This window comes from Leptosomus discolor, chromosome 2, assembly GCF_034619465.1.
Source record: "Leptosomus discolor isolate bLepDis1 chromosome 2, bLepDis1.hap2, whole genome shotgun sequence".
In the NCBI taxonomy this organism is placed as follows: Eukaryota; Metazoa; Chordata; class Aves; order Leptosomiformes; family Leptosomidae; genus Leptosomus; species Leptosomus discolor.
The window spans coordinates 98,057,081-98,080,329 of record NC_141392.1 but is presented as its reverse complement, the minus strand read 5'-3'; the positions used below and the strand labels follow the sequence as shown (position 1 = coordinate 98,080,329).

General features: G+C 36.4%; 1 protein-coding gene across 3 annotated transcripts in view; it reads left to right on the top strand.

The window, feature by feature from the left end:
• PHF3 (PHD finger protein 3) overlaps positions 1-23,249 on the top strand; it is a 51,620-nt gene that overhangs the window by 11,478 nt on the left and 16,893 nt on the right. For 2 of the 3 annotated variants that reach the window (XM_086482492.1, XM_009947713.2), the window contains exons 2-4: positions 8,411-8,572; positions 9,808-11,632; positions 22,388-22,715. In XM_086482492.1, coding sequence (XP_086338618.1) covers positions 8,431-8,572; positions 9,808-11,632; positions 22,388-22,715 — 2,295 coding nt within the window. In that variant the 5' untranslated portion in view covers positions 8,411-8,430. Of the gene's footprint in view, positions 1-8,410; positions 8,573-9,807; positions 11,633-21,926; positions 22,266-22,387; positions 22,716-23,249 lie in introns of those variants that run through there. The other variant, XM_086482493.1, reaches the window with a different exon arrangement.

Sequence of the window (23,249 nt, the reverse complement as noted above, 5' to 3'; positions counted from 1 at the left end):
AAATGTTCTTGCTGTTGCTTATTCTTTGTACGTCTTGATAAGAACTGTCCTTATTCTGAGATGATAGGACCACAGTGTGTTTTTGTGGTTTTTTGGTTGAGGATAATGATTATCAGCTTGAAGCAAAGTTTCTTTGCTTTTCTGTCTTGAGTATTCATGTAGCTCATGATTTGTGTGACTTGCCTGAGGCTGTTGGTGATCTAACACAGCTGATGTAGTCTGCTGGTGAGAACACAGTTGTGCAAGATGATAGTACCCTTAATAAGAATGACCCATACACAAGCTGTGTTTTCCAGACAGTATGTGTGAAATCTCTTCTCTATACCAACATCGATTTGTCTAAAAAAGAAAAAAGCCTAACTCTCCCCGCAAAACTTGTGTTACTTGCATCCTTAGAGCTAGAACACCATTGGTGTGTCATACAGAATGATAGTTTGCTGTATTCTGATTCTTCCAGTTCTTTTTCCCTGCCTCCATGTAGGATCTCACTATGCGTTTATTCTGTAATGCGTTAAGCAGTATGGTGACAGAGTGGTTGGTTGTTCGTGTTTCTCTTAACATTTCACTAGCGTTAGAAGTTACCTCAAAATGTACTTTCCGTAAGGTTTTGCTAAGTATTGGTACATTTGTTGTTACCTATATATGTTAAGCAAGGCAAAACCTGGGTAGTACTGAAATGGTAGGTGGTGTTGTTTCTTACATTCTTGATTTAATTCCTGAAGAAAAGAGATAATTTTTTTCAGAGGCACAAATTTATTTACCACAATTTATTTTAGACCTTAAAACAGTATTTTACGTAACCCATGTCTAAAGCATGGAACAGTTTAAGAAAAGGAGCAAAGTGCTCATGGAAATTAGTTCAGAGGGCCAGCAAAGGGCAGATTTATCAATGCTTGCTGCTCCATGAGTAACTGGAATGTACTCTGTTCTGTCCAGTTTTTAAAGTGGTAAAAATTTCATGCTACAGCTTATTTGATTGCTATGAGCAAGCTGAAGTGAAAAAGGTAAAAATAGTGGGACTGAGCAGGTGATTTGGCTAAAATGGTATTAGGTCTCATAGATAAAATGGAGCAGAAGGATGGCTCGCTAATGCTTCTCTGAAATCCTGGTCTGAGCAGAGTTCAAGAGTATTTGTAAACCTGTGCACAAAACAAGATGCTATCTTTATATGCCTTCAACCCAAAGAACTTGTACTGTGTTCCAAATATGACATTTCTTATGTGAACATGAGTATGTGTGAGTGGCAGAAGCTTTGAGAAAGGCTTATTTCAGGCCTTCTTATCCTCATACCAAATTTATGAAGATTTTGACAACATTTTCTCTGCTTTACTTTGGAGATCAGGTTTTTGTTTTTTTTTTTTTTTTGTCTAAGAACCCCTTCTGTCTTGCTCTTGAGTTGGTTTTGAGTATGGATTTGTTTTCTGCTCTTGCTGCAGAATTGACATTAGTTCTCGTTGGGTGTTATTTACAGGCCTAATCCAAAGTTATTACTCATCAACGTTGCATCTGTTTCGCTCAGCTTTAGGGTTTATGTTACACATCATTCACCGTGAACTAAGCCTTTTGTTAATACTAAGCTCTTCATATAGTGAGTTACCAGTTATCTGACTGTATGTGGTGGATGCTGGTAGCAGTTGGATATATGTTCTTTAAACAGTTTTAGTACTTGCCTATGAGACAGAAACACATAGATTTTTGTAAGTTGATTTCCAGTTGCTGCTTGTTAGAGGCATCTACTCAGAAAATGCAAGTTTTGTAAATTGCTTTAGAGATGCTTCTCTTGAGGATGATGATAGCATAGAATCATGGAATGGTTTGAGTTGGAAGGGACCTTTAAAGGCCATGTAGTCTGACCCCCCCGCACTAAGCAGGAACACTTTCAGCTAGATCAGGTTGCTCAGAGCCGTGTCCGACTTGACCTTGAATGTTTCCAGGGATGGGGCATCTACTACCTCTCTTGGCAGCCTGTTCCAGAGTTTCACCACTCTCATTGTGAAAGAATTTCTTCCTTATATCTAGTCTGAATCTGCCCTCTTTTAGTTTAAAGACATTACTCCTTGTAACAGGCCCTACTAAAAGTCTGTCTTCATCTTTCTAATAGGCCCCCTTTATGTACTGGAAGGCTGCTTTAAGGTCTTCCTGGAGCCTTCTCTTCTCCAGGCCAAACAAACCCCAACTCTCTCAGCCTGTCCACATAGGAGAGGTGTTCCATCCCTCTGATCATTTTTGTGCTCCAGCAGGTCTGTGTCTTTCTTGTACTGAGCATCTCATAGTCAGCAGTACTGGTGTATGGCAAAGAGCATGAGAATGTATGTCTGCTGCCTGTCTATTGATAGGAAGAATGGTATCAGTACCAGTAAAGTGGTCTCATGTTCGTGTCTTGGCTTGAATCCAGTTTGTGCTGGATCTAAGTGGTTTCTTCAGTTAAATGACATTGTTGGTCTTTGCTCTGTGAGCTTGCTCTGTAATTGCCACTGAGTGATAGAATGGGGTTGTCTTTTTTTCAGCTTTGATTGAACAGTTACATGTTTGGAGAGGACAAGAAGATTCTTTGCAGGTGATCCTGGTAATAGCTTTAGGCAGAGGTAGAAACTCTTTATGACCCTCTCAGAAGCTGGAAAGGGTATGGGTCAAATTAATAAATGTTATGCTGAAATCCTTTTAGGATGTGTTTGTGAAGCATAACTGCTAAATTGTAAAGGTATAGTTGGGTTACTGGTTTGTGGGGTTAGACTGAGCAGATTGCTGCTCTTAAAGCATAGTTAGGAAGTTTTCTGTTATTTCAGTGAACCAAGGAACAGGCTATTGGCAATCTTATTATACACTGCAGCTCATAGGAGCTTAGCATAAATGGAGGCCGTTTACTGTTCTGAGGTAGGTATTAGCAGAAAGAGCTAGTGTCTATAGTGGAAGTTGATATAACTGCTCTCTTTGCCAGTTAAAGGACAGAATTTGACAAAGGGAGGCTTTTGAGAATGAAATGAAACCCAAGTTCTTGAAATAATTAGAAGTGTCCTGTATTATGTTTTAGGTGTCTGTGCTTCTGTTCATCAGTGTGGTCAGGTGGATGTTCTTCCAAGAACTGGATGACTAACATAAGAGGGTAGATTACATGGAACAGCTCTTGGGTGTCTTCAGTGTTTGGGTAGTGTGGGGGTGTGTGGATGTGTGGTTTTGGGATTGCCTTTTTTTTTTTTTTTTCTTTCCCAGCAATTCCTTGATCAGAAGTGGAAACTGAAGTTTAGGAGATGACATAACTTTTGAGAGCAACACCTTTTTTCAGCTTTGGATGCTACCCTAGTGATAGATTTTCTGTTTTGTTCTGGTATTTCTTGCTGGAAGACATGCTGGAAGCTTATCCACTAGTTTTATAAGCTTATGAACATAGCAGGTCAGACTGGTCACGTACTAGTGTACTAAATAACAATTCATGCTAAATTGGTATTTATCAGCTATCACAAATTCAGTAGCTTTTCAGGATGTGATTTACAGAGGCAGTTTGATTTATTTTGTGTGTCATAGAGGGAATGGAGTTTGAATTGCATATCAGCTGGAGACATTTCTGGATTTCATAGTAAAGTCAAACTTAACCAATTTAGTTTATGGGTATGCTTATCAAATCGTGCATTTCTCATAAATAATGAGGAAGACTGATCCTATAAGAGTGTACAAGGACTGTTAGGGACATCTTTTTAATTTCCTTTTTTTTTTTTTTCCTGTCCATCTGGATTGCTGCTGGTAAAGTGGTTCCCCCAAGTGCAGTCTGTTCTTTCTGGTTTTAGCCTGTGTTTTCATGAGTACTGTTGAAAGCAGCATTATCTCTGCTAAAATCGTGATCACCTACTGAATCTTTGGTTCCAAACCAATTGTTCTGACTACTAATACTACTTTTGTTTAGCTAGTGTACTGTCTGGCTGTGTTAGCCATTTCAGGCTCTTTTCACTAAAACCAAATGTATGTATATTTTTCCTCCTGCCTATGAAGTAATTTTGAATGTAAACTGCAGATTGCAACCCAAAATTGGGTCTACAGTTGTTTCTCTCAGTTTTCTTACCTTTTTGTGCCTTCCTTCCTCCAAGCTGTCCATGTGAACAGTTGCACAGTGTCTTGTGACCAAGGTAGTAACTTCCCTATATAAAATTTAAATTTACTATATTGGTATTATATTGAGAACCTGGAGAATGCTTATTTTGCACGCTTTTCTGTTTGTAGGTTACAGGCCACCAGTTTTTTTCCTTTTAGGTCCTTCTGAAGACTTTAGTTATTTATTCCTTTTGATCAGTTTTATGGATGGAGAGAGGTTGGATCTGTCATAGGTTTTGCAAGGCCGTTTATGCATTTATGAATCACAGAGCTCATCTAAAGGCTCTCTTCTTAATAAAATAATTTGATTTAAAGTGCTTGGTTTCATGCTGTGTTTTTACTTTCTTGTTGAAATTTCTGCTTTACTGCTCTTTACTTCCAAAGTAACAGGCTCCTGTGGCTAAAGAACCATAAATCAGTAGCCCTGTGATGTAACTCCCATCTCTTTTTAAACTGGGAGTTCAGTCCTCTGTCAAGATACACGCTGTATTAAGTTTATTAATCCTAATTGGTTTTCATATGTTTTTATTCTAAAGACAGGAAAAATCCCTCTTTACAATTCAAATTTAATGGAGAATGGGAGTAAATGTTTAGTTAGGATTTCACATGGTACTTACTGTGATTCTTTTCTTGCCCTGAGCGGTCAGTACAAGTACTCGCAGGCAAATTCTCAGTTAAACAGGTTACGGGCTTACAGGAAAACTTTTGTGAGACAATTGGAATTTGGTATTTTCCTATGTGAGTTATATAATCAATGACCTCATTTCTCTTGAAAATATATTTTTTTCTAACAAAGCATTTTTAATTTTGTTTTTTTGAACTTGTGCCTTGCAAATACCCATAGGAAAAAGGTTTTCATATAAAATACAGCATTTTCATTTACAGTCTTGAGACATAGTGATATTTTTTGACTATTGATACATGTGCTTCATTGCCTTACTAGAGTTTATTAGCTCTTCTTAAGGCTTACCTACAGGTGCTAGTTACTGCTTTAGACTGTTACTGTTCTTTTCACTGAAGCATAATGTTAGGTTTTTGTGTTATCATCTGCATATAACATAGTAGAAATTGTAAAACATTCAACCATTTCTGTATAATTTGTGATGCTCCTAGAATTAAAATCTGGAATCCGCTGTGGACTTGCTCAGTCCTGCTGTTATCATGATTCAGGTGGACATAGCATTTACAACAGCGCAAAGCAGCAACAACGGTGGAGATCTGTTCTGTGTGGTTAGCTAAGCAAAAGGAAATCAGGGATAACATCTACAGAAAATAAATTTATTTTTACATTTGATATTTACCTTGACTAGTGTGTCAAAAACCTGAATATTTCTGTCTAATTTTGGCTGAAGATAATAAAGGGAAGCCTTATGTTAATGAAAGTAAGGATTTATAAATTTCTAAGGTTTTGATGATGTTTTAAGGGGTCTTTTCTTCTCTTTTCTTCATCTTCTACCAGCAAGAAAGGTTTGTTTTCCACTATTTTACATTGCTGCAGAACTAAAAGAGGTCACACTTTTGTTTTAATGCATGAAAAATTTTACTTTAAATTTGCAAGTAGACTATTTTTCCTGTATGCTGTTCTAATATTGTATAACGCATATAAAAATGAGTCAGTAGCACAGCACAGTAGTTCAGAAATTTAAATACTTTACAAGTAACGGAGAGACTCAAAATATTAAGTTGAAGTCAAGTAGTGCCTCTTCCAGTATGAATATGTTCAATGTGACTTGTATTTTCCTTATTTGCAGCTTGTTAAGTTGTATGCTGGTGTACAACTTTTTGTATTCAAATACTTTTTTTTCTTTATTTTTTCCGTTCTTCTATCTTTTATCCTTCTGTCTTATTTTCTGTATTTATTACTGAGATAATCTTCAGATATTTATTACTAAGGTAATCTATATCTCTTTCTTTTTAGTTCTGTCTGGCTTTGCTTTTGTTGGTTTACTTTTCCCAATGCTGTTTCTCTACCTCCACTTCTCTCTCACAATTTAATTTCCTAGTCTCCTCTGTATCTATTACTATTCTCTGTCACTTTTTCTCTTCCCAGCAGGGTCTGTGTCGAATGCTTCTCATCCGGGGGCCTCATGGGGCTGTACTAGCTGAGTTATAGCTCAGGTGGTTTGAAATTAGCAAGGTTCTGTGCTTCAAATTCCTCTAAAATTAAAGCCACAGCACAGAGTCTTGTAAGTATGAAAATACTTTAATTCTAACATTTCAGACTGTCTGTCAATAGTAGACTGAATGTGTCCCTTTTGTTATTAATAAAGGAGGGTGTATAAATTCAGTAACTTGAGCAAGAACATTGGAAAACCTGAGGCTCTAATGACAGCCCAGAAATCTGCTCCGGAGCTGTTTCAGAAGTTATCCAAGTAGTTGTTATCTGTCATGTTGTCTTCAGTAGGTTAGCAGTTTAGTTCTACACTGAAGAAACAGAAGAGGATCTGAAACGAGACTCCTTTGTCACAGTTCCGTGTTTTGTAGGAACATTCTTTACTGAGAACACTAATACCATTGGGAGGACGTACACAGGCTTTGAGAACATGAGGATGGGCAGCTGGAGTTAGGGCGAGGGTCTATCTCATTCCGTTTTCAGTCTTGGGCAATGGCCAGTGTTAGATATATAGAGGAAAATGAAGTCTAACAGGGCAGTTACAATGTCATCTTTTTGCCAGTGTGTCCTTTCTCTCAGTATGTGGCTTATATCAAGTGAGTGACTAAGGAACGTTTGGATCAGTGGGGTAAGACCAGCATTATCAGTCCTCTGCAGCTTGTGTGTGGTACCTGTGTACATATGTACACATACACAGGCGTAAAGGTGGCTCTGGGGATTGGAAAGCAAAAGCTGCCAGTAATTTCAGGAAACATGCTTTTCCTGTAAACTGATGTGTATAATGCAGTAACTAAAAATTATGGTTAAAAGAAAATGAGTACTGATAAGTTGTCAGCTCAAGAGACTCCTAGCATTCAGCTCCTGGCAGCCATCTGATTACAGAGGTCCAGAGTGCCGATTACCTGGTGTCAGGGTCAGCCTTCCTTAAGAGGCTGTTTAAAAATCTTTCTAATATTTGAACTTTAAAATTAACAGGTTGGTTGGTTGTTTGTTTCAATTCTTCATGACAGATGATTGTGGATTGAATTACAGTCGTGATAGACTTGACTCTTCATCAGTGTTTGGCTTTAGCAATGTTTTACAGCTTCCAGTGTTATTTGAAACGTTGTTTACAATATTTTAAAAGTATGCTCGTTATTGTAATCCTTCACAAGAGCATTATTTTTTTAATTTGCAGTAACATCAGATTTAAAAAGGAGCAGGAACTGATGGATTTTTCTGAGACAGTCTAAAAATTCTAACAATTTTTAATTATCTTCTTTCTTATTTTGATTTTAGATAAGAATTTTTAGAAATTTTTAGATACTTATTTCTGTCTTGTGAGTTAGTTTACCTTAATGTACCTAGATAGATGCCTGAATAGTGAAAAATAGGCATTTGGTGATATAGAGTCTGTGTTGTATTTGTCAGACCCTCCTACATGTTTTGTAAAATCACTTTGGGTGTTTGGCTTGTTCTCATAAATTTCGCATCCCACAGGGACCAGGATTCATTAATCACACATAGGATCTTGGGATAGGAGAGGCTACCATTGCAGAACCAAACTTAGAGAAAGTGAGGAGAGAATGGCTGGTACAGTGGCCTGACTGCCTCTTAGGAAACCTATTTTCAGAAGCAACCTCTGGGATCCTTCTCAGGTTAGTGGAGGATAGGAATTTGACAAAGACAATGTTCTCTGACTCTTCTGGGAGACTAGTGCATGCTGCACTCAGTGCTCTTCCAAAAAGGGGTTGCAGATGCAGATATGTGATGTGGGTGGGACTTAGAGTTTTAAAATTGTATCCTGTGAGAAAACTGTGATTTTTTTTTTTTTTAAATTATTTTTTTTTAAACTCTGCACTTCTGGATCAGCTCTTTCTGCTGTTTACCTTTCTTCACTTTTTCTTAGGTGGGAAGGGACAGTGAGGGACAGCTGATCCTCTAAGCCTGGGGACCTTCCTGTGGCAAAAAAACAATAAAAATGTGAGTCCACCAAAAAGCTATGAGGACTGTCTACAGAAATTTTAAGCTTTGGGTGATAGCTGCTTCTACACTGAAACTGCCTCACATGGGAAATTTTCTGTCTTGTCTTTCTTCATTTTTTCCCCCTTTTTTTAGACGGCCAATTTATTTATTTTTCCCTGTCTCTTCCCCTGTCTTGCTCAGCATTACAGCTGCAATGTTTTTTGATAATTTTAAGTTTTAGGGTCTTTCTTGTTTCTTTGTTTTTTCCAGTTATTGGTCTTGATGATATTATGGATGAAGAAGGAGTTAAAGAGAGTGGTAATGACACCATTGATGACGATGAGCTTGCTTTACCTAGCAGGAATTTGAGGAGCCGTGGTGAAGAAACGTCAGTCACATCACCAAGAAAATCGCCACGTTTAATGGCACAAGGTGATCATTCAATAGATTATGTGTGTTTGCACATTTGAAGTCAATTAAATTTTTATAATCCCAGCCCCCAACATTTATAAACTTAAAGTACAGCTTTGCTTTTTGTTTGTGTGAATTCAAGTATAGACACTTGCCTTTTTTTTTGACACTGCAGCTAGAAGTTGTCATCCATAGGGTACTACTCAATTTTAATTCCTCTTTGATAAGTATTTGGTGTCTTCCTTATGGCCTGTGGTCCTTAAACTCATTTTTGAGATTTTGATTCTTTTACTTACATCAGATTAGCACTGTGGATCTTCACCAACAAAAGCATGTTGTGTTTGCAAACAGCATTGGAGTATTAGGTTTATGTGTCTCTATTTCCAGCTAAAATTTTAATTCTATTTTTATTTGTGTATTCCCTTTTTGTTTTAGATTAGGTCATAGTAATTGCAGTCAAAGTCTTTCATCCAAATATCTCAATATGCTTGATAAGTATTTTGATAAAATATTTAAATTCTGTGTGGTAGCTAATTGATTATGATTAAGGTTTTTCTAACTTGTTGAACTGGTAGAGTTAATGACAGCTCTGCTTTTTCCCCCTATAGAGTACACTGAGTTAAAAAGATAAAATTAATTAATAGGGAAGTTGGAATTTAAATGAGAGCCTGTGGTACAAAGCTGATGCGTATGCTTTTTAAAAAGGTGCTGGAATGGTTTCTTGTTTAGAAAATGTGAGAATGACTGGACCTCAGATTCATATACTGTGTTCTCCAAAAGCTTTGTAAAACTTTGAATCACAATATAACTTATGCATTTTTTACTTGAGGTGGAAAAAGCTGAGTGGTAGAAAAGTAGAGTGGGTTTTAATTGTCTTTTTATCATCACTTCTGTTTTTATGTATACTATTCAGAACTTTCATAGCCGTTAGAACAGTGACATTTTTACATCCAAACTGTGGCAGTCTAAAATTGAAATGCAAGGAATTTATAACTTTGTAAAGTAGACAGCTGGGAATTTGTGGGGGGGAGGGCACATGTTGGTGTGTGTGGGTTTTTTTTGTTTTGTTTTGTTTTGGGGTGGGTTTTTGTTTGGTTCTGTATTTGTTGGTTTGGGTTTTTTTAGTAAACTAAGTTTTAATTCTCTTTATGTCCGGTAAGCTGAATCAGGCTAAATCAGTTCTGTTCTAGGTAAGTCTTGTATTTGCAAAGAGAAGGAAGCAGTATAGCTAAGACATTTTCTTTTTCCCTTCCTAGAACAAGTACGGAGTTTGCGACAGAGCACGCTAGCAAAGCGTTCGAACATTGCACCTCTTGTTAATACGAAGAAACCATCTGTAAAAAGTGGATCTGCTCCAAAAACCGGACAGAAACAAGAGAGAAGTCCTGCTAAAGAGACAGATGTTGCTGCACCCTTGAAAACAGAGCAGCCTAAGGAAGTTAGGCGTAGTACAAGACGATCAGGACAAACAGAAGGAAAGGCAGCAGCAGTAACAGCATCCCAAAGTAATACAAAATGTCTTCCTGGTCCTGAAGAGGTGAATAAAATAAAGTCTGAAACCCTTGAGCAGACAAAAGCTGAGGAAACATCCCAAGAGTTAAGTTGTGCTAATTTAGCAGGTGCCTGTTTTCCTTGTCATGGGGAAACAAAGGAAATAACGGAGGTTGCAGCAAAGACTGAATCTGGGAATGCTGAGTCTGTTGGTTCAGTATCTGCAGATACTGAAATTACTGCAGTTAAAAATGAAGCAAATGATGTGATTGTTTCAATGGGCTCTGAAACATCTTCAGAAGAAAAGACTGAAAATAAAGTGGAGGAATTGGAGAAGAAAACAGAAGAGCATGATCAAAGTGGGATAACTGGAAAAGCTAATGATCCATCTAGTGCTTGCGTGAATCCAAGTGAAATTTGTGAGACCTTTTCAAGTTTGTCCACCTCTGTAGAAGAGAGGGTTGATTGTGGTTTAGATTCCCACAACGTGGAAGTTCCTGATGAAAATGTATTGTCAGTAAAGGAGTGCGTAACAGAACCTGTAGATGATGAAAAGATAGTGAAGAAAACAGTAACTTCACCTGAGAAACTGTTGGACAGTACAGAGTTTGATAATAAAGACTTGGAAAGCAAAGAATTATCTTCTGCTGACCCAGGAAATAGCATTGTAGAAAGCACTGTTCTTGACCAAACAAACCAAAATGTACAGCAGCAAATCAGCAGTACTGAAGTAGAAGGCCCTGAGGCATCAAAATTTCAGGATGATGATAAACAAATTAGCATTTCATCAAAATGTGAAAAGAACATTAGGCCCCGGCATAGTAAATCTATAGTACAGAATAAGCAAAATCTGACTGTAGGTACTCGACAGAAATCAGGTGCAGCACAACAAGAAATAATGCGTTCAAGAACAAGAGCTGGTCTTACTGTTTCAGGTCTTCACAGTCCATCTTCAGCAGGTCTGAAGCGGAATGCAGATGAGCAAGAGAGTTACCAGCATCTGAATAACCCAGTTAAAATTAGGAAGAAACAATCTGATCTGGGTTTGAAAGCAAAGAGCTGTGTTTCAGGGGTGACCATAAAAAAGCAGGCCAATGCAATGTTGAAGAAAATACCCCGAGTCCAGGCTTCTGGGCAAGTACAGAAGTCATCAATTCAAAGAGCAAGTGAGAAATCTCCTACCCATCAAAGCTATTCTAAAGATACCCACCACTCTGTGCACTCATTATCAGGGCATGTTTCAAATCTTGGTCAGAAGCATGCCCAGGGTCAGAAACACCAGCTTGCAACTGTGCTAAAACCAAATAGCTCCACAAAGGAAGAGGCAGAGACAAAAGATCCCCCTGTTGTAGAACATCTGAAGGAGGATGATAAAGAAAAAAACAAACCAAAAAGAATTGATAAGAATCTCCAACCTCGCCAGAGAAGAAGTAGCAAAAGTCTTTCACTTGATGAACCTCCGTTGTTCATTCCAGATAACATTTCAACTGTTAAACGGGAAGGCTTGGAACATACCTCTGCTAGTGAAAGCAAATATGTTTGGGTGCCCAACAAGCAGTGTGGCTTTTGCAGAAAGCCACATGGCAACAGGTGTGTGTGGCTTTGTGTCTGAAGAATTTATTACTGGTCTCAGAAGATAACTTTTTTTTCCTCTCTTACCAAATGTTTTGTACTGCTGCTGCCAAAACAAAAAGGTGTAGCCCTATCATGGAAGCCTGACTGTTACACTGTCAATTAATTTCCTTTGCACGCATACTTTTTTTTGTCTTTTAAATAGAGCATTAGAAACTAGTTTGACCAGAAATTTTTACTTAGGAATGTTTTATATGAATACATTTTTTGATAAATGTGTAATTCTGCTATGCCGTTAATACATACTTTAAACTTGACATTTTTCTTCATAGAAAAGAAATAAGACTAAGATGTCTGTGTTCCAGATTGTCATTTCATTTTTTTTCCAGAGACCTCTTAAGTTGAAGATCACCAACCAAAAAAATCGATTAGTTGTTTACGTGTGATTTTTATCTGGAAGAAGTGTGATTCTAATACCTAGAGGTTCAGATTTTTTTTTAAAAAAATTTGTGTAATCTTTGCTGTGAGGCTTTCATGTAATGGGAGTGATGAAGTAGTTGCGGGGTGGGGGATAGGAAGAAATCCATCCTAAAAAAACACTAGAAAACTTCCATGTGAGCACATCTGAAATTGCCTTTAACTAAACCTGATAGTGAGGTTGCATCTGAAGTTGATGTCCCTCTGTGGCAAAAGTTATTCTATGCTGTAAGTGAACTGAGAAAGGCCGTTGGGTTCCACTAATGGGCTATCAATCTAAGAATAAGAATTCTTTTATTACCTCTTCTTATTTTCTGGATTTAATACTGTATTTTCTCCTAGTTGCAGTTCTACCTGCCAACCGTTTTGTTTGTTTGTTTGTTTTGTTATTTCAAATTGAAGGTGTTTCTGATTAGTCCTTTGCTTATGCGAGAGAAACTTTTAATAGTAATTTTCAGTGACTGTGCTTTAGAAATCCATATATCAGAGTGAAATACGGAACAATTACCTTAGGTGCTTGAGGTTTTTATAGCATTCGTTTGTATCGGAAGAAGAGCCCTTGTGAGTTTTATTGACATTATATCATATTTGAAAAAAAAATACATAAAATTAGTTTACTGTGCAACTATAGTAACTACATCAATGTGGCCTGTTGAAAGAATTAACGCTAGGTTTCCTCTGCCTGATTGGTGAGAATTAGCTGATTGAAGGGGCACTCAGACTTAATTCTATGTGTGATAGTTTGTTGTTTTTTTTTTTTTTTAAAATCCCTTTATTGTTAGGGCTGCCCCTTTACCGTTTGGGCCTCTATAGTAGTGTTTAATTTTCTGCAGTTTGCAGTTCCTTAGTTCTTATCATTTCGTGTATTACCACAGTGGTAGAAGTACAGGGGTAGCCTGTGTTTCAGTGAATTGTTTGCATTCAGAAAGGCTGCTTCATGATACAAAAAGGCTTCTGTGGATATTGTTAAAGCAAAATGTGCGTATTTGGGGTTTAAACTGCTTGATATCTGTTAAAAATTCAGCTTTGAATTGAACCCGCCCTGTTTTCTTTGTATTTTTGCTAACATTTTTTTAAACATTCTATGGGTTTTCTTGTTTGGAATGTCTTGTTACAGTTCAGAAAGTCTTGATTTATTTATTTATTTTTTAAAAAAAATACTAAATGGATCTAAATAGTACTGGGAAGATACAGCAGTAAGGCAGAAGTAAATCTGTTATTTCAGTTTATAAAATCAAAGTAATGCTGCAGAAGATACACATACTATGCATTGATATAGGATTAAACGCAACAAACCAATTTTGCATTACCTGCTCTTACTGCTGCTAGAAGAGTAGTGTAATGTATGGATCACCAGCTGAGGTCAGATTGACAGAGCCCATGACTTGCCACAGGTGGTGATTATGGATATCCTCAACTTTGTGATGTCAGTCTTGTTAAGAATTCTTTTTTTTTAATATATCTGTGTTAGAAAACTGTTGACACAATCAGCAGATTCATCAGGAAAAGGTCAGATTGGCTAAATGTGGAATGATATTTAGTACTTAGACACAGTATTTTTGTATATAAAATGTGACTATGTGACTGAGACACACTAATAGAGTGAGGAATTGTGGTATTGAGTCCTGCGCTTAATAACAGAAGAGTTAAGACTGTTGGTCCAGCACTTTATATCATCTCTGTTCTAAAAAATGAAGTTTTCATTTGTTTGAATTACTTTTATTTTGTAGCTGCATGCTACAGCTGAAAACTCAAACCTTTCAGATTTGCTTAATATCGTGAAGATACAAGAGGAAGCAAAACTTCTCTAGTGCCTTGGCATTTTGTACTTGTTTAATAATTGATACAAGAACAAGAAACATTTCCAGTACGGTGCAAAAGAAAAAAAAAAGCTTAACATGATTTTTATCACTTGGAAAAACATAAAAATTTTCACCATTGACTATAGTGATAAGGTTTTTTTCATTCATTTTGTGGATTGCTTTTCAAGGATTTTTTGTTTCCCTTTTGTAACAGCCTAGCTGGTCAGCCTATTTCCTTTTTTTCTTTATTCATTGTACAGGAGGAAAGCAGAAAGTGTGAGACGCAAATATTGTCAAATGACAGTAACGTCAACGTCAAAGGCAGAGCTAAGATCTAAAACCACATTTGTGCTTATATCCTGCTCTATGTTTATTTGAACTTTGGAAATTTTTACCAATGCTGTGGTACAAATAACTTGTAGAAAAAGAAGTTACAGCCCTGCGTGGGGAAGTAATGTGCATAAGAGCTTTGCAAGTACGTCATGTTAATGAAACATGTTTAGAATTCAGGCTGCAAAATAGTAGTCACTTGAACCTTTTTGTGTTCCCTACAATAAATGCAAAGCCACTAACTTCTTGTTAATGTAATACTAACCTTGGAAAATTGATTCAGGTTGAAGGTAGTGTGTGGAGGTGGTTTCATCAGCTTTGTTTGTGTACAGAATCCCCAAAGGTGGGGAAGCTTACGTAGGCCTTTCACAGCCCCAGAGTAGTCTTCCTGTGCCTGCTAGAAGAACAGTAGAAGGATGATACTTGTATGTTGTTTTATTTCAGAATCGCCACCTGACAAATGGAGTCAATTTATGTCTTTAGAAAGACATGCAGTAATTTGCTGGCTACATGCAAAGTCAAAGTATGCTTACCTTGCACTGCAGATACGATGGATTTGGCTGGGAAAGGAAGAATCTTTTCTTAAACATGGGATTTGCATAATCAAAGAAGTTTACAAGTTGTAATGTGTCATGCTTTATAAGAGGCGTGCCTGTTTTTTTTCTGTTAATAGATTGAACAATGAGCTTTGAACACTGACTATTCATATCTGTTTTCACACTTGTCTTCATGCTTATAAGCTGGAACCAACATAGGTGTTTTGTGTGTATTCCTTACCCAGAGAGTGGGTGGTCAGTATTTGGCTTTAGGATGAATTGCTTCAGTCTCTTTGATGTATTGTGTTGATTCCCATTCAGAGATGCACCTTTGCAACATAACTAAAAAATAATTGTTCTTTCATAGGAAAACTTAAGCCCTGTGTTTCTGGGCAAGTCGGATAATTACGATATAATTTTTTGTGCTTAGTAATTTTCAGCCCATCCGAAACAGGTTTTTTCAGTGCAAAGTTTGATTTATTGTTGTTACATATTGTAATATTGCTTTCAACTTGATTGCCTTTGCCTTTGTGTTCCCGTATTGCTGTCAGGTGTTTTCTCATCAGCTAATAACCTAAATCATGCGTAAATTTTCATTCATCTGTCTATAGATGAAAGGTGTGTGTGTATGTGTGTGTATTGATATGCATATCACACAGAAAAATGTTACAGACTGAAGTTACTACCTCAGCCTCTTAATGAGTTCAAGTGATGTTGAAAATACTAAGCTTTGTCACAAACAATAGTTATTTTTCTTGAAGGCACACCAAAGATCTTCAGAGATAGTTGAAGAAAAAAAAAAAAAAAATTTATTGGCATAGAGCTAGATGAAGCTGATAGCTCTGCAGACATGGAGAAATCTGTTAATGTAAGATTTCTTCTCATATGCATCGTATGCATCCTTCAGATGTAAGGACTTGTATTATAAATTTCTCCAATTTTCACTGTAGATGTTCGTGTTCTCTGCAGGCTGGAGGGCTGAACTAATTCCTTCCTTGTACAGATGGACAAAACCAAACTGATGATTGCCTCCCTTGTCTTCACTCTTATCTTCTTTAATGGAAGAAGTTCAACCATTTCTGATTAATAATTCATAGTACATAACTTGAAATAATCTAAGCAGATTTTGTAGAAAGCATTATATCACAAGGGAAGTTTGTAGCTTTAATTTGTTCCTGTTGACTTCCTCTTTTGAGTTCTGTGATTCTAGTAAGGTTTAATAGGCTGTGGGAGTTTGGGCGTTCTCTTTTGTTGTTTTTGTGTTTGTGGGGTATTTTTCCCCCATTTGTTTTTGTTTTATTCTTGCTTAGGATTTGATCATGCAGTTTGTGTGGTCAGACACAAACTGACCTTCTCAGAGCTCACAGAAAAATTAAGTGATGCGGGACTGCAGTTTTACTTACAGACATCTTTTTCCCCACATTTCAACTTTGCTTTAATGTAGAGGAAAACTTGGTAATATTGTAAAAGGCAATTAACTGGAAAGTGCAGGAGTTGATTTAGCAAAAATAGAGTATTCCTGATCTCTTGCATACACATAGTCACTAAAAAGTTTCTGCACAGCTGATGGATGAAGTTAAAAATCTGAAAACGGTTGTTTTTCTGTAGTAAAGATGGTTATAAAGGCATCTGTTTTTTTGAAAATAGTGCTAATGCTTCAATAAACTGTTTTGGAACCAGGCAATTGTATAATTTGCACAGCCAATACAAAAGAGTTGAGGAAGGAGATTAAGGCTCCAAACTTATAACCACCCATATGTTATATGTGCATATTTTTTTATGGGTGTATGCATATACAGCAAATGAATAATTGTTGTGACAACATTCTTCGCAAGAAACAGTAATTAGAATAATTATGATGCCATAGTTCTAGTATGTGTTTGTTGAATAGTATGAGTACGTTGAACTGCCGATTATGCAAGGTGGCATAAATTTAGTCATGGATGATGCTTTTACATTTTCTGCCTCTGTTGCTGCTTTCCTCCACTGTGAAAAGCCTTGCAGCATTAAAAGCTGTCATTCATGTCCACCCACAGCTGTAGAACTGAATGACAGTATAAACAAAATAGCATTGTAATGTGTAATTAACAAATGGAAAGACTGCACTGTGTTTTATTGTACATACGGTGTATCATTTTATTAGTAGATTTTTATATGGATTGTATTACTATGCTGCAGTATTGGTAGGATTATTATTAATACCAGTACCATTAGGGAATCAAGCAAATGGATAGCATGAGTTGTTTGAAATACAGAGTATTATAAACTACGTGTATATATATGCAGTTTATAGAATGTGCATTCCTGGTCCTCCAAGATGCAACATGTGGGTGCAATCCACTGGTAATGGACCTTCCCTTAATTCTGCCCACCCCACCCCCAGGATTTTAGGAAGTTCAGTGATTTTGGTTTTCCTGTTTTGTTGGGTGTGTTTCATGCATTCACCTTTAGTTCAAAGAGCATAGACTTACTTGTCTCCCTGCTTGCTTCCTTTTTGAAGAGGTTCATGTAACATGAAATTATGCCTTTGAGGAAAAAAGAAACTTATATTACCTAAAATATGGATTATTAAAATTTAATCCTTAGGAAATAAGTTTGCACTCTTTTTCCTATGCTGCAAATTCCGTGTAAAGAGATCTGCTGATAGTGTTTCTTTGAAGATAGGTTGTTCTTTTTTCTAGAGGATCAAAACCTGAAAAATCATATCACCTGTGTTAGACTTGTATAAAAAGCAAACAAGGGAAGCTGCTCATGTATATGTGCTCTGACAACGTAGTGCTGATTTTTTTTTTTTTTTTTTTTTTTAAAACTCTCATTTAACTTGAGTTCTGAATCAAGCTCATACGACTACACTGATGTGGAGCATGTTCACGGCAGCTTTAGCAGAGCCTGTCTTCTCTACTAGTAACATCTTTATTAGCTGAAGGAGAAACAATTGCCTCCGTGCAGTGTCTCTGCATTAACATTGACCAGACTGTAACAGCAATCTAGCTGAGACACAGCTAATATAAACTTTACAACAGATTTTATAAAAGATTGGTGAACAGTGTCAATAAAGGAGGGGAAAATGCAGATGTGGGACACACTTTAAATACTGAAGTCCTTAAAGTTTGTGAACAGAGGTTTTACTCCTCTTAGGTGAGTTTGGGATTAGGGTGTCATTTCGAATAATTTAAGATTTGCCGCCTTTTTTTTTTTAAGATTAGAGTCCTTTTTCAGTGTTTTCTGTATGCTTTGTACCACAAATGCAAAGGACTAGAGAGAGACAGTTATTTCTGAAGTAAATGATTATCTGTGGCAATGTGTCTTACATTATTAATTAATCTTAGAAGTGCTGATTACTGGTCCACACTGAAATATTCTGACAGCTCCAAATTTTTTGTCTTTTGTTTTACTTGTAAGTATAGTGTTACAATGAACAATTATTTTGAATGAGATGGTTTCTGCCCATTTTACTTGTAAAATCTGATTTCACAGTAGTGGATTTCTCTGGAAACTTGCTTTTGTTACATAAATTGAATGTATGTAAATGAATTTTAAAACATGGCCTGTATGTTTTGAAAATAAATCATCCAAGCCTAAATTTTTCATCTAACAGATGAAATTAATTTGCTGCAAATAACACACCAAAGAAAATCTCCCAATCCTAAGAGAGACTGTGGAGGGTTTGCGTTATTATCTCTCTCTTTTTGTGTATCATCTGTTACTTTCTAATTTTAAGGTGAGATGTGTGGACTACCAAGAGGATTCTTTAAAGGAATGAAACAATAACATACTCTATGCAAAGGTCCCAGTGAACTCTAGTGCTGTCACTTGTCAGCTCTTTTTCGATTTTTTTTTTTTTTTCTTGAAGAAAATTTTGGCCTTATTAAAGGCCAGTGAAAGCAATTGTGTTATTGAATGTGGCGTGATTTAATATTTTAAAACAAATTTTTCTTTCTCTTTCAGCTTTACATCTTCCAATCCAGCCTTACAACATGGGTAAAACTCCTGCTCTTCAAACTTGAAGCAATCTACAGTCAGAAACTTTGGTGTTTTAATAGTCCAAGATATCAGAACCTCTTCAGTCACAACTGGCAGCTGTGCAAGTGGACATCCTTGATCCTTCAAGCCAGGCTTCAGTTTCCCTTGACTTCCATTTTTAGTCTTTGAGCATGCCCATTACCCAATTATAATTGCTGTTAAAAGTCACAGTTGTGTTATATGTGCACATGGGTGAAACAGATAACAATGTAAAAGTGGCCTTACGGTAAAAAGGATTATTTACACTACTGGTATCAAAATCAGTATGTTCTCTCCCAGGCTCAGAAGTTGCAGCCTTGTAGTTGTCTAGTGTGAAAATACTAGTGGAAAAGTGAATTTTTTGGGCAGGCAGCACCAATATTTTTATTACCATTTTGTATAACTAGGCTTAAATAAGATAATTGTAAACACTACATTGTGTTATATAGTACAGTTTTCATGGTCATTTCCAGATTCTCTTTGTAGTCTTAGCTTCTGAATCCTGAATTCTGAAGTTTTATTGTGTGTGTTTAAATATGGTGTAATTGAGACCTTATTGTGAAGACTGGAATGAAGCCAAATGGGTATTCCATCTTCAGTAGTTTGCTTATGATGGCTTGAATGACATCTGTCCGTCTTAATGTATATTCTTAGTGAAGAATGATCTTTTCTGACTTGAATTCATTATAGGGTGTTTTTACTTTTTTTTGGATAGACCTGAAAATAAAGATGAAAGACTGGATGCCTATCCTGATGCTTTACTTATGTTATACACCATCTCTGTTGTCTGCTTACTACCTGTGAGCTAAGCTGAAAAATTCCACAAGCTGTCAATATAAAGTTGAAGATGGTCAGCGTCTTGTATATTTCGGTCTCTGGAGTTAAATCTCTCTTCTTGTGCAAATTTAGTCCATTTTCTGAATACTAATCAAAATTTTTATCAGTTGCAATCTGCTTTGCTCATTTAACAAATTAGTTTCCAATGCCTGAATTTACTAACTGGGGAAAAAATACATGTAAGTTTAATAAAAATTCAAGTAGTAGCAGTTGTGGCTTCAAGACAGTATAATCTTGGTTTCCTGTTTTTAACAAACAGGCATTCATTCATTAGTACACTAAAATATCCTTTAATCAAGAAGCACTTGACTGAATGCTTTGATCTTATTTCAGTTCTGCAGAAAATCTTATGTTTGGAATTTTTGTAGCCAGTTTCAGTGTTCCTAAAGCTTTACTAGTATTCTCTTGCAGTGGTACGAGACGTATCCTTTGTAAAGCGTCCCCTTGTGGATCCTTGCGGTTGTGAAACAGGCACTCACTATATTTCCTGTCATCACATATTTGGCTCTAGGTTCTCAGAAAGGAGCAGTCATCTTGTGTTGAAGTTCCATTGCTTCTCTCTTATTTTCCTATTTTGTTCATGAATGCTTAGTTTTGCTCTGGTAAGACCATCAGAAGCAGTTGTCCCCTCATGTTACCTTTCCTGTATCTTCACTTTGCTGGAACATGGATCTGGAAAGAGTGAGATACTGACAAAACATGAAAGAATCTCTGCTGTCCTAATTGAAACTGCTAAATAGATGGACGGATATTGTTTGCTAGTGATAGGTAATACCGTAAATGTACTTGCAGCTCGGAAAAAAACAACACTAGAAATGAGAAAATAGTTTTCTTCATAAACTAGATTAAAAACTGGTTCCTTCAAATCTAGCAAAAAGCATCATAGGCTAGTGAAGCTGACAAAGATCTTTTTCTCAAACTGCTGGAGCTTTAAAACTTCTGAGACTCATTTTGCATTAAAAGACTATTTACTTCAGCAGAATTTAATCCTGATTTGTTTGGGGTAAGCAAGGAGAGCACATAAAGCCACAATATCTTCTGTTCTGTTTCAGACATCTGCTGTTAGATAGGAAGAATTTTCATCTCTTGAGATACCAGTTGTTCTTGAATACAATGCCTGCATGGAGCCATCTGGAGTGTTCATTTACAGTTCTGGAGAATGAGAATTTCTCTAAGCATGTTTTTTGTAATATTTATATGGCTTTGCGAAGTAGATGAGTGAGCAGATAGCAGATCCTAGCCTGAATAGGAACATACATAAGTTAGGAATCATTTTCCTTAGAATCATCTTACAGAAGAGATTTATAGGATATTAGATTAAAGAAACAGGATTTGCAGGTCAGTGTATTTAGGTTGTTGAATATATTGCTGAAATAATCAGCGTTCCATGAATTACTTTTAAAATCAGGTCTGTACTCTATGGAGTTTAAAAACTAGTAATTCAGTCAGTAATTTTTCAGTATTAACAGAGAGCCCATAATTTTCATAATGCACTTGCAGCCTTTCTGGATTTTCTTCATCCAGACAAATATATATAATAATACATATATTTAATATAGTTTATGTAAATATAAAACAAAACCAAAAGATGTAAAAGGGGAAAGTAGATAATTCCAGAGATCTTTCTACCTCATTTGAAAGCAGATCTTTGCTAAAGATGCCAGGTTCGTTATTGTAAGAAAGGATTGTAAAAAATAGTTACTATCATGTAAATCTCCTGAAATAGATTTGTTGGGGTGTTTAACCTGAACAACTTTGAAATTCCTCATCCTTCCCAAAGAGTTCCACTGGAAATTGTACCTATCAGTGCAGTTAGGTACTAGCAATACCTAATGAAGCTTTTGAAATGCTTCCACAAAGTAGTCAGAAATCACAGTTCTATTTTAGACTGAGTGATCTTTGCAACACTTTGAAAATACTATCTGTACCTAAAGTTACTTTTCTTTTAAAATAATGAAGCAGTTGAAGTGACTGAAATGAAAGATGTCTTTTAAATGATACTCATTTTGGTGTTTGAAACGTTCTTTAACTGTTAGCTCTGAGCGAAATAGCTAAGCGACACGAGAGGTGTGTACCTTATTTAAAACAAACCAACCAGTCACTGCAAGCTAGACAGATGTAGTTGGAAGCCAAACTCCTGGCCCCTTACTCACCAGTAAGAAGATTAAAAAGTAGCTTTCTGGATATAATTCAGTAATAATGGTCGAAGGAATGTGATGTAAAATACAAACAATTTAGAACAGCTTGATGTTTCTGTGCTCATCTCATTTGACAAAATCCTTAAACGTCTCTTGCTGCTGTGAAAGATTGCAGTTGCTGATACGTTTTTCCTGTAAGGATGATGATCATATTTGAAGGAAAGCAAGAATAATCCGATCTTGCCAGAAAATTTTCAAGTCTTCTCAAACACAAGTTTATTGCTTTTGAGAGTTTTGGTGATGGTTTTTGGAATTATTTTTTACATTCATACAAAATTTTTTTTAATAGTACTCTGAAAAAGTCCTGTTGGTAGGATTTGGGGGCAGGTTACAAAAACATAATGAGGTTATGATGGTCTCTTGGACTACTGCAAAAGGCAAAAAGGCCAGAAAAATATTTCTGAGGAAGATCATACCATGTCGTAAGGCTGGAGATGGATGTAAAGCTACAGAGAAAATCACTTACCAGGTGAGAGCGAATTATTGAGATGCATAAATCAAAACAAGTGTTACTTTCTGCTTAAGTTGCTGTATCTTCTTTTGTAGTCAATACACTGACTTGTGTCTGAATTTTTTTTTTTTTTCCCTCAGGTTTATGGTAGGCTGTGGTAGATGCGATGATTGGTTTCATGGTGACTGTGTTGGACTGAGTCTCTCTCAAGCGCAGCAGATGGGTGAAGAAGATAAAGAATATGTGTGTGTGAAATGCTGTGCTGAAGAAGACAAAAAAATGGAGTGTTTTGATCAAAGTGTACCAGATGCTCAAGTGAAACTTGAAATCCATAGAGAAGAAAAAGCAATTGAGTGTGAAAAATTTGGGATGTCGAAGCAAACACCTACTTGTAATCTAAATGTAACAGCTGAAAAAACAAAGCAAACAGAGGATGCTGGGAAGCACAAAGTCAAAATCTTCAGACGGGTGAGTCTTATTTAATGCTAAAAGTTCTTTTAATTACTGGTGATAGAAGGAGTTTCCTTCTAAGCCCCTACCATTTAAAATACCATGTGTCAAACATTTTTGATAATCTAATTTAAAACTTTTCAATTATTGTTTTCAGAGTTGCTACATTTTGTAGCTGGCTTGACTCTTTCGAGATGATATTGCTAAACTCCTCTTATATTGAGCAGGGTTATGTGCACGTCACATGCATGTGTATACACATAGGTGTATACAGAAATGGTGAAGAACTTTGCTTTTTTCTTTAAGATTTCTAAACACTTACAGGGCATCTGTCAATTTGTTGTATAATATAAACCACAGATCTTTTAAATATCTGTAAACCAATGTGAAAACAGTATTTCAGTTTTCATTGTTTTAACTTCAGATTGTAGAAGAAAATGCCTAACACTTTAATTAGGGCGTTCCTACTTTCTTTCTGTCTCATTTTCCTAACCAAAGGATAATTTGCAAGAGCAGCGAGATTATTACAGTTCTTTAGAGTCTTTTATTATA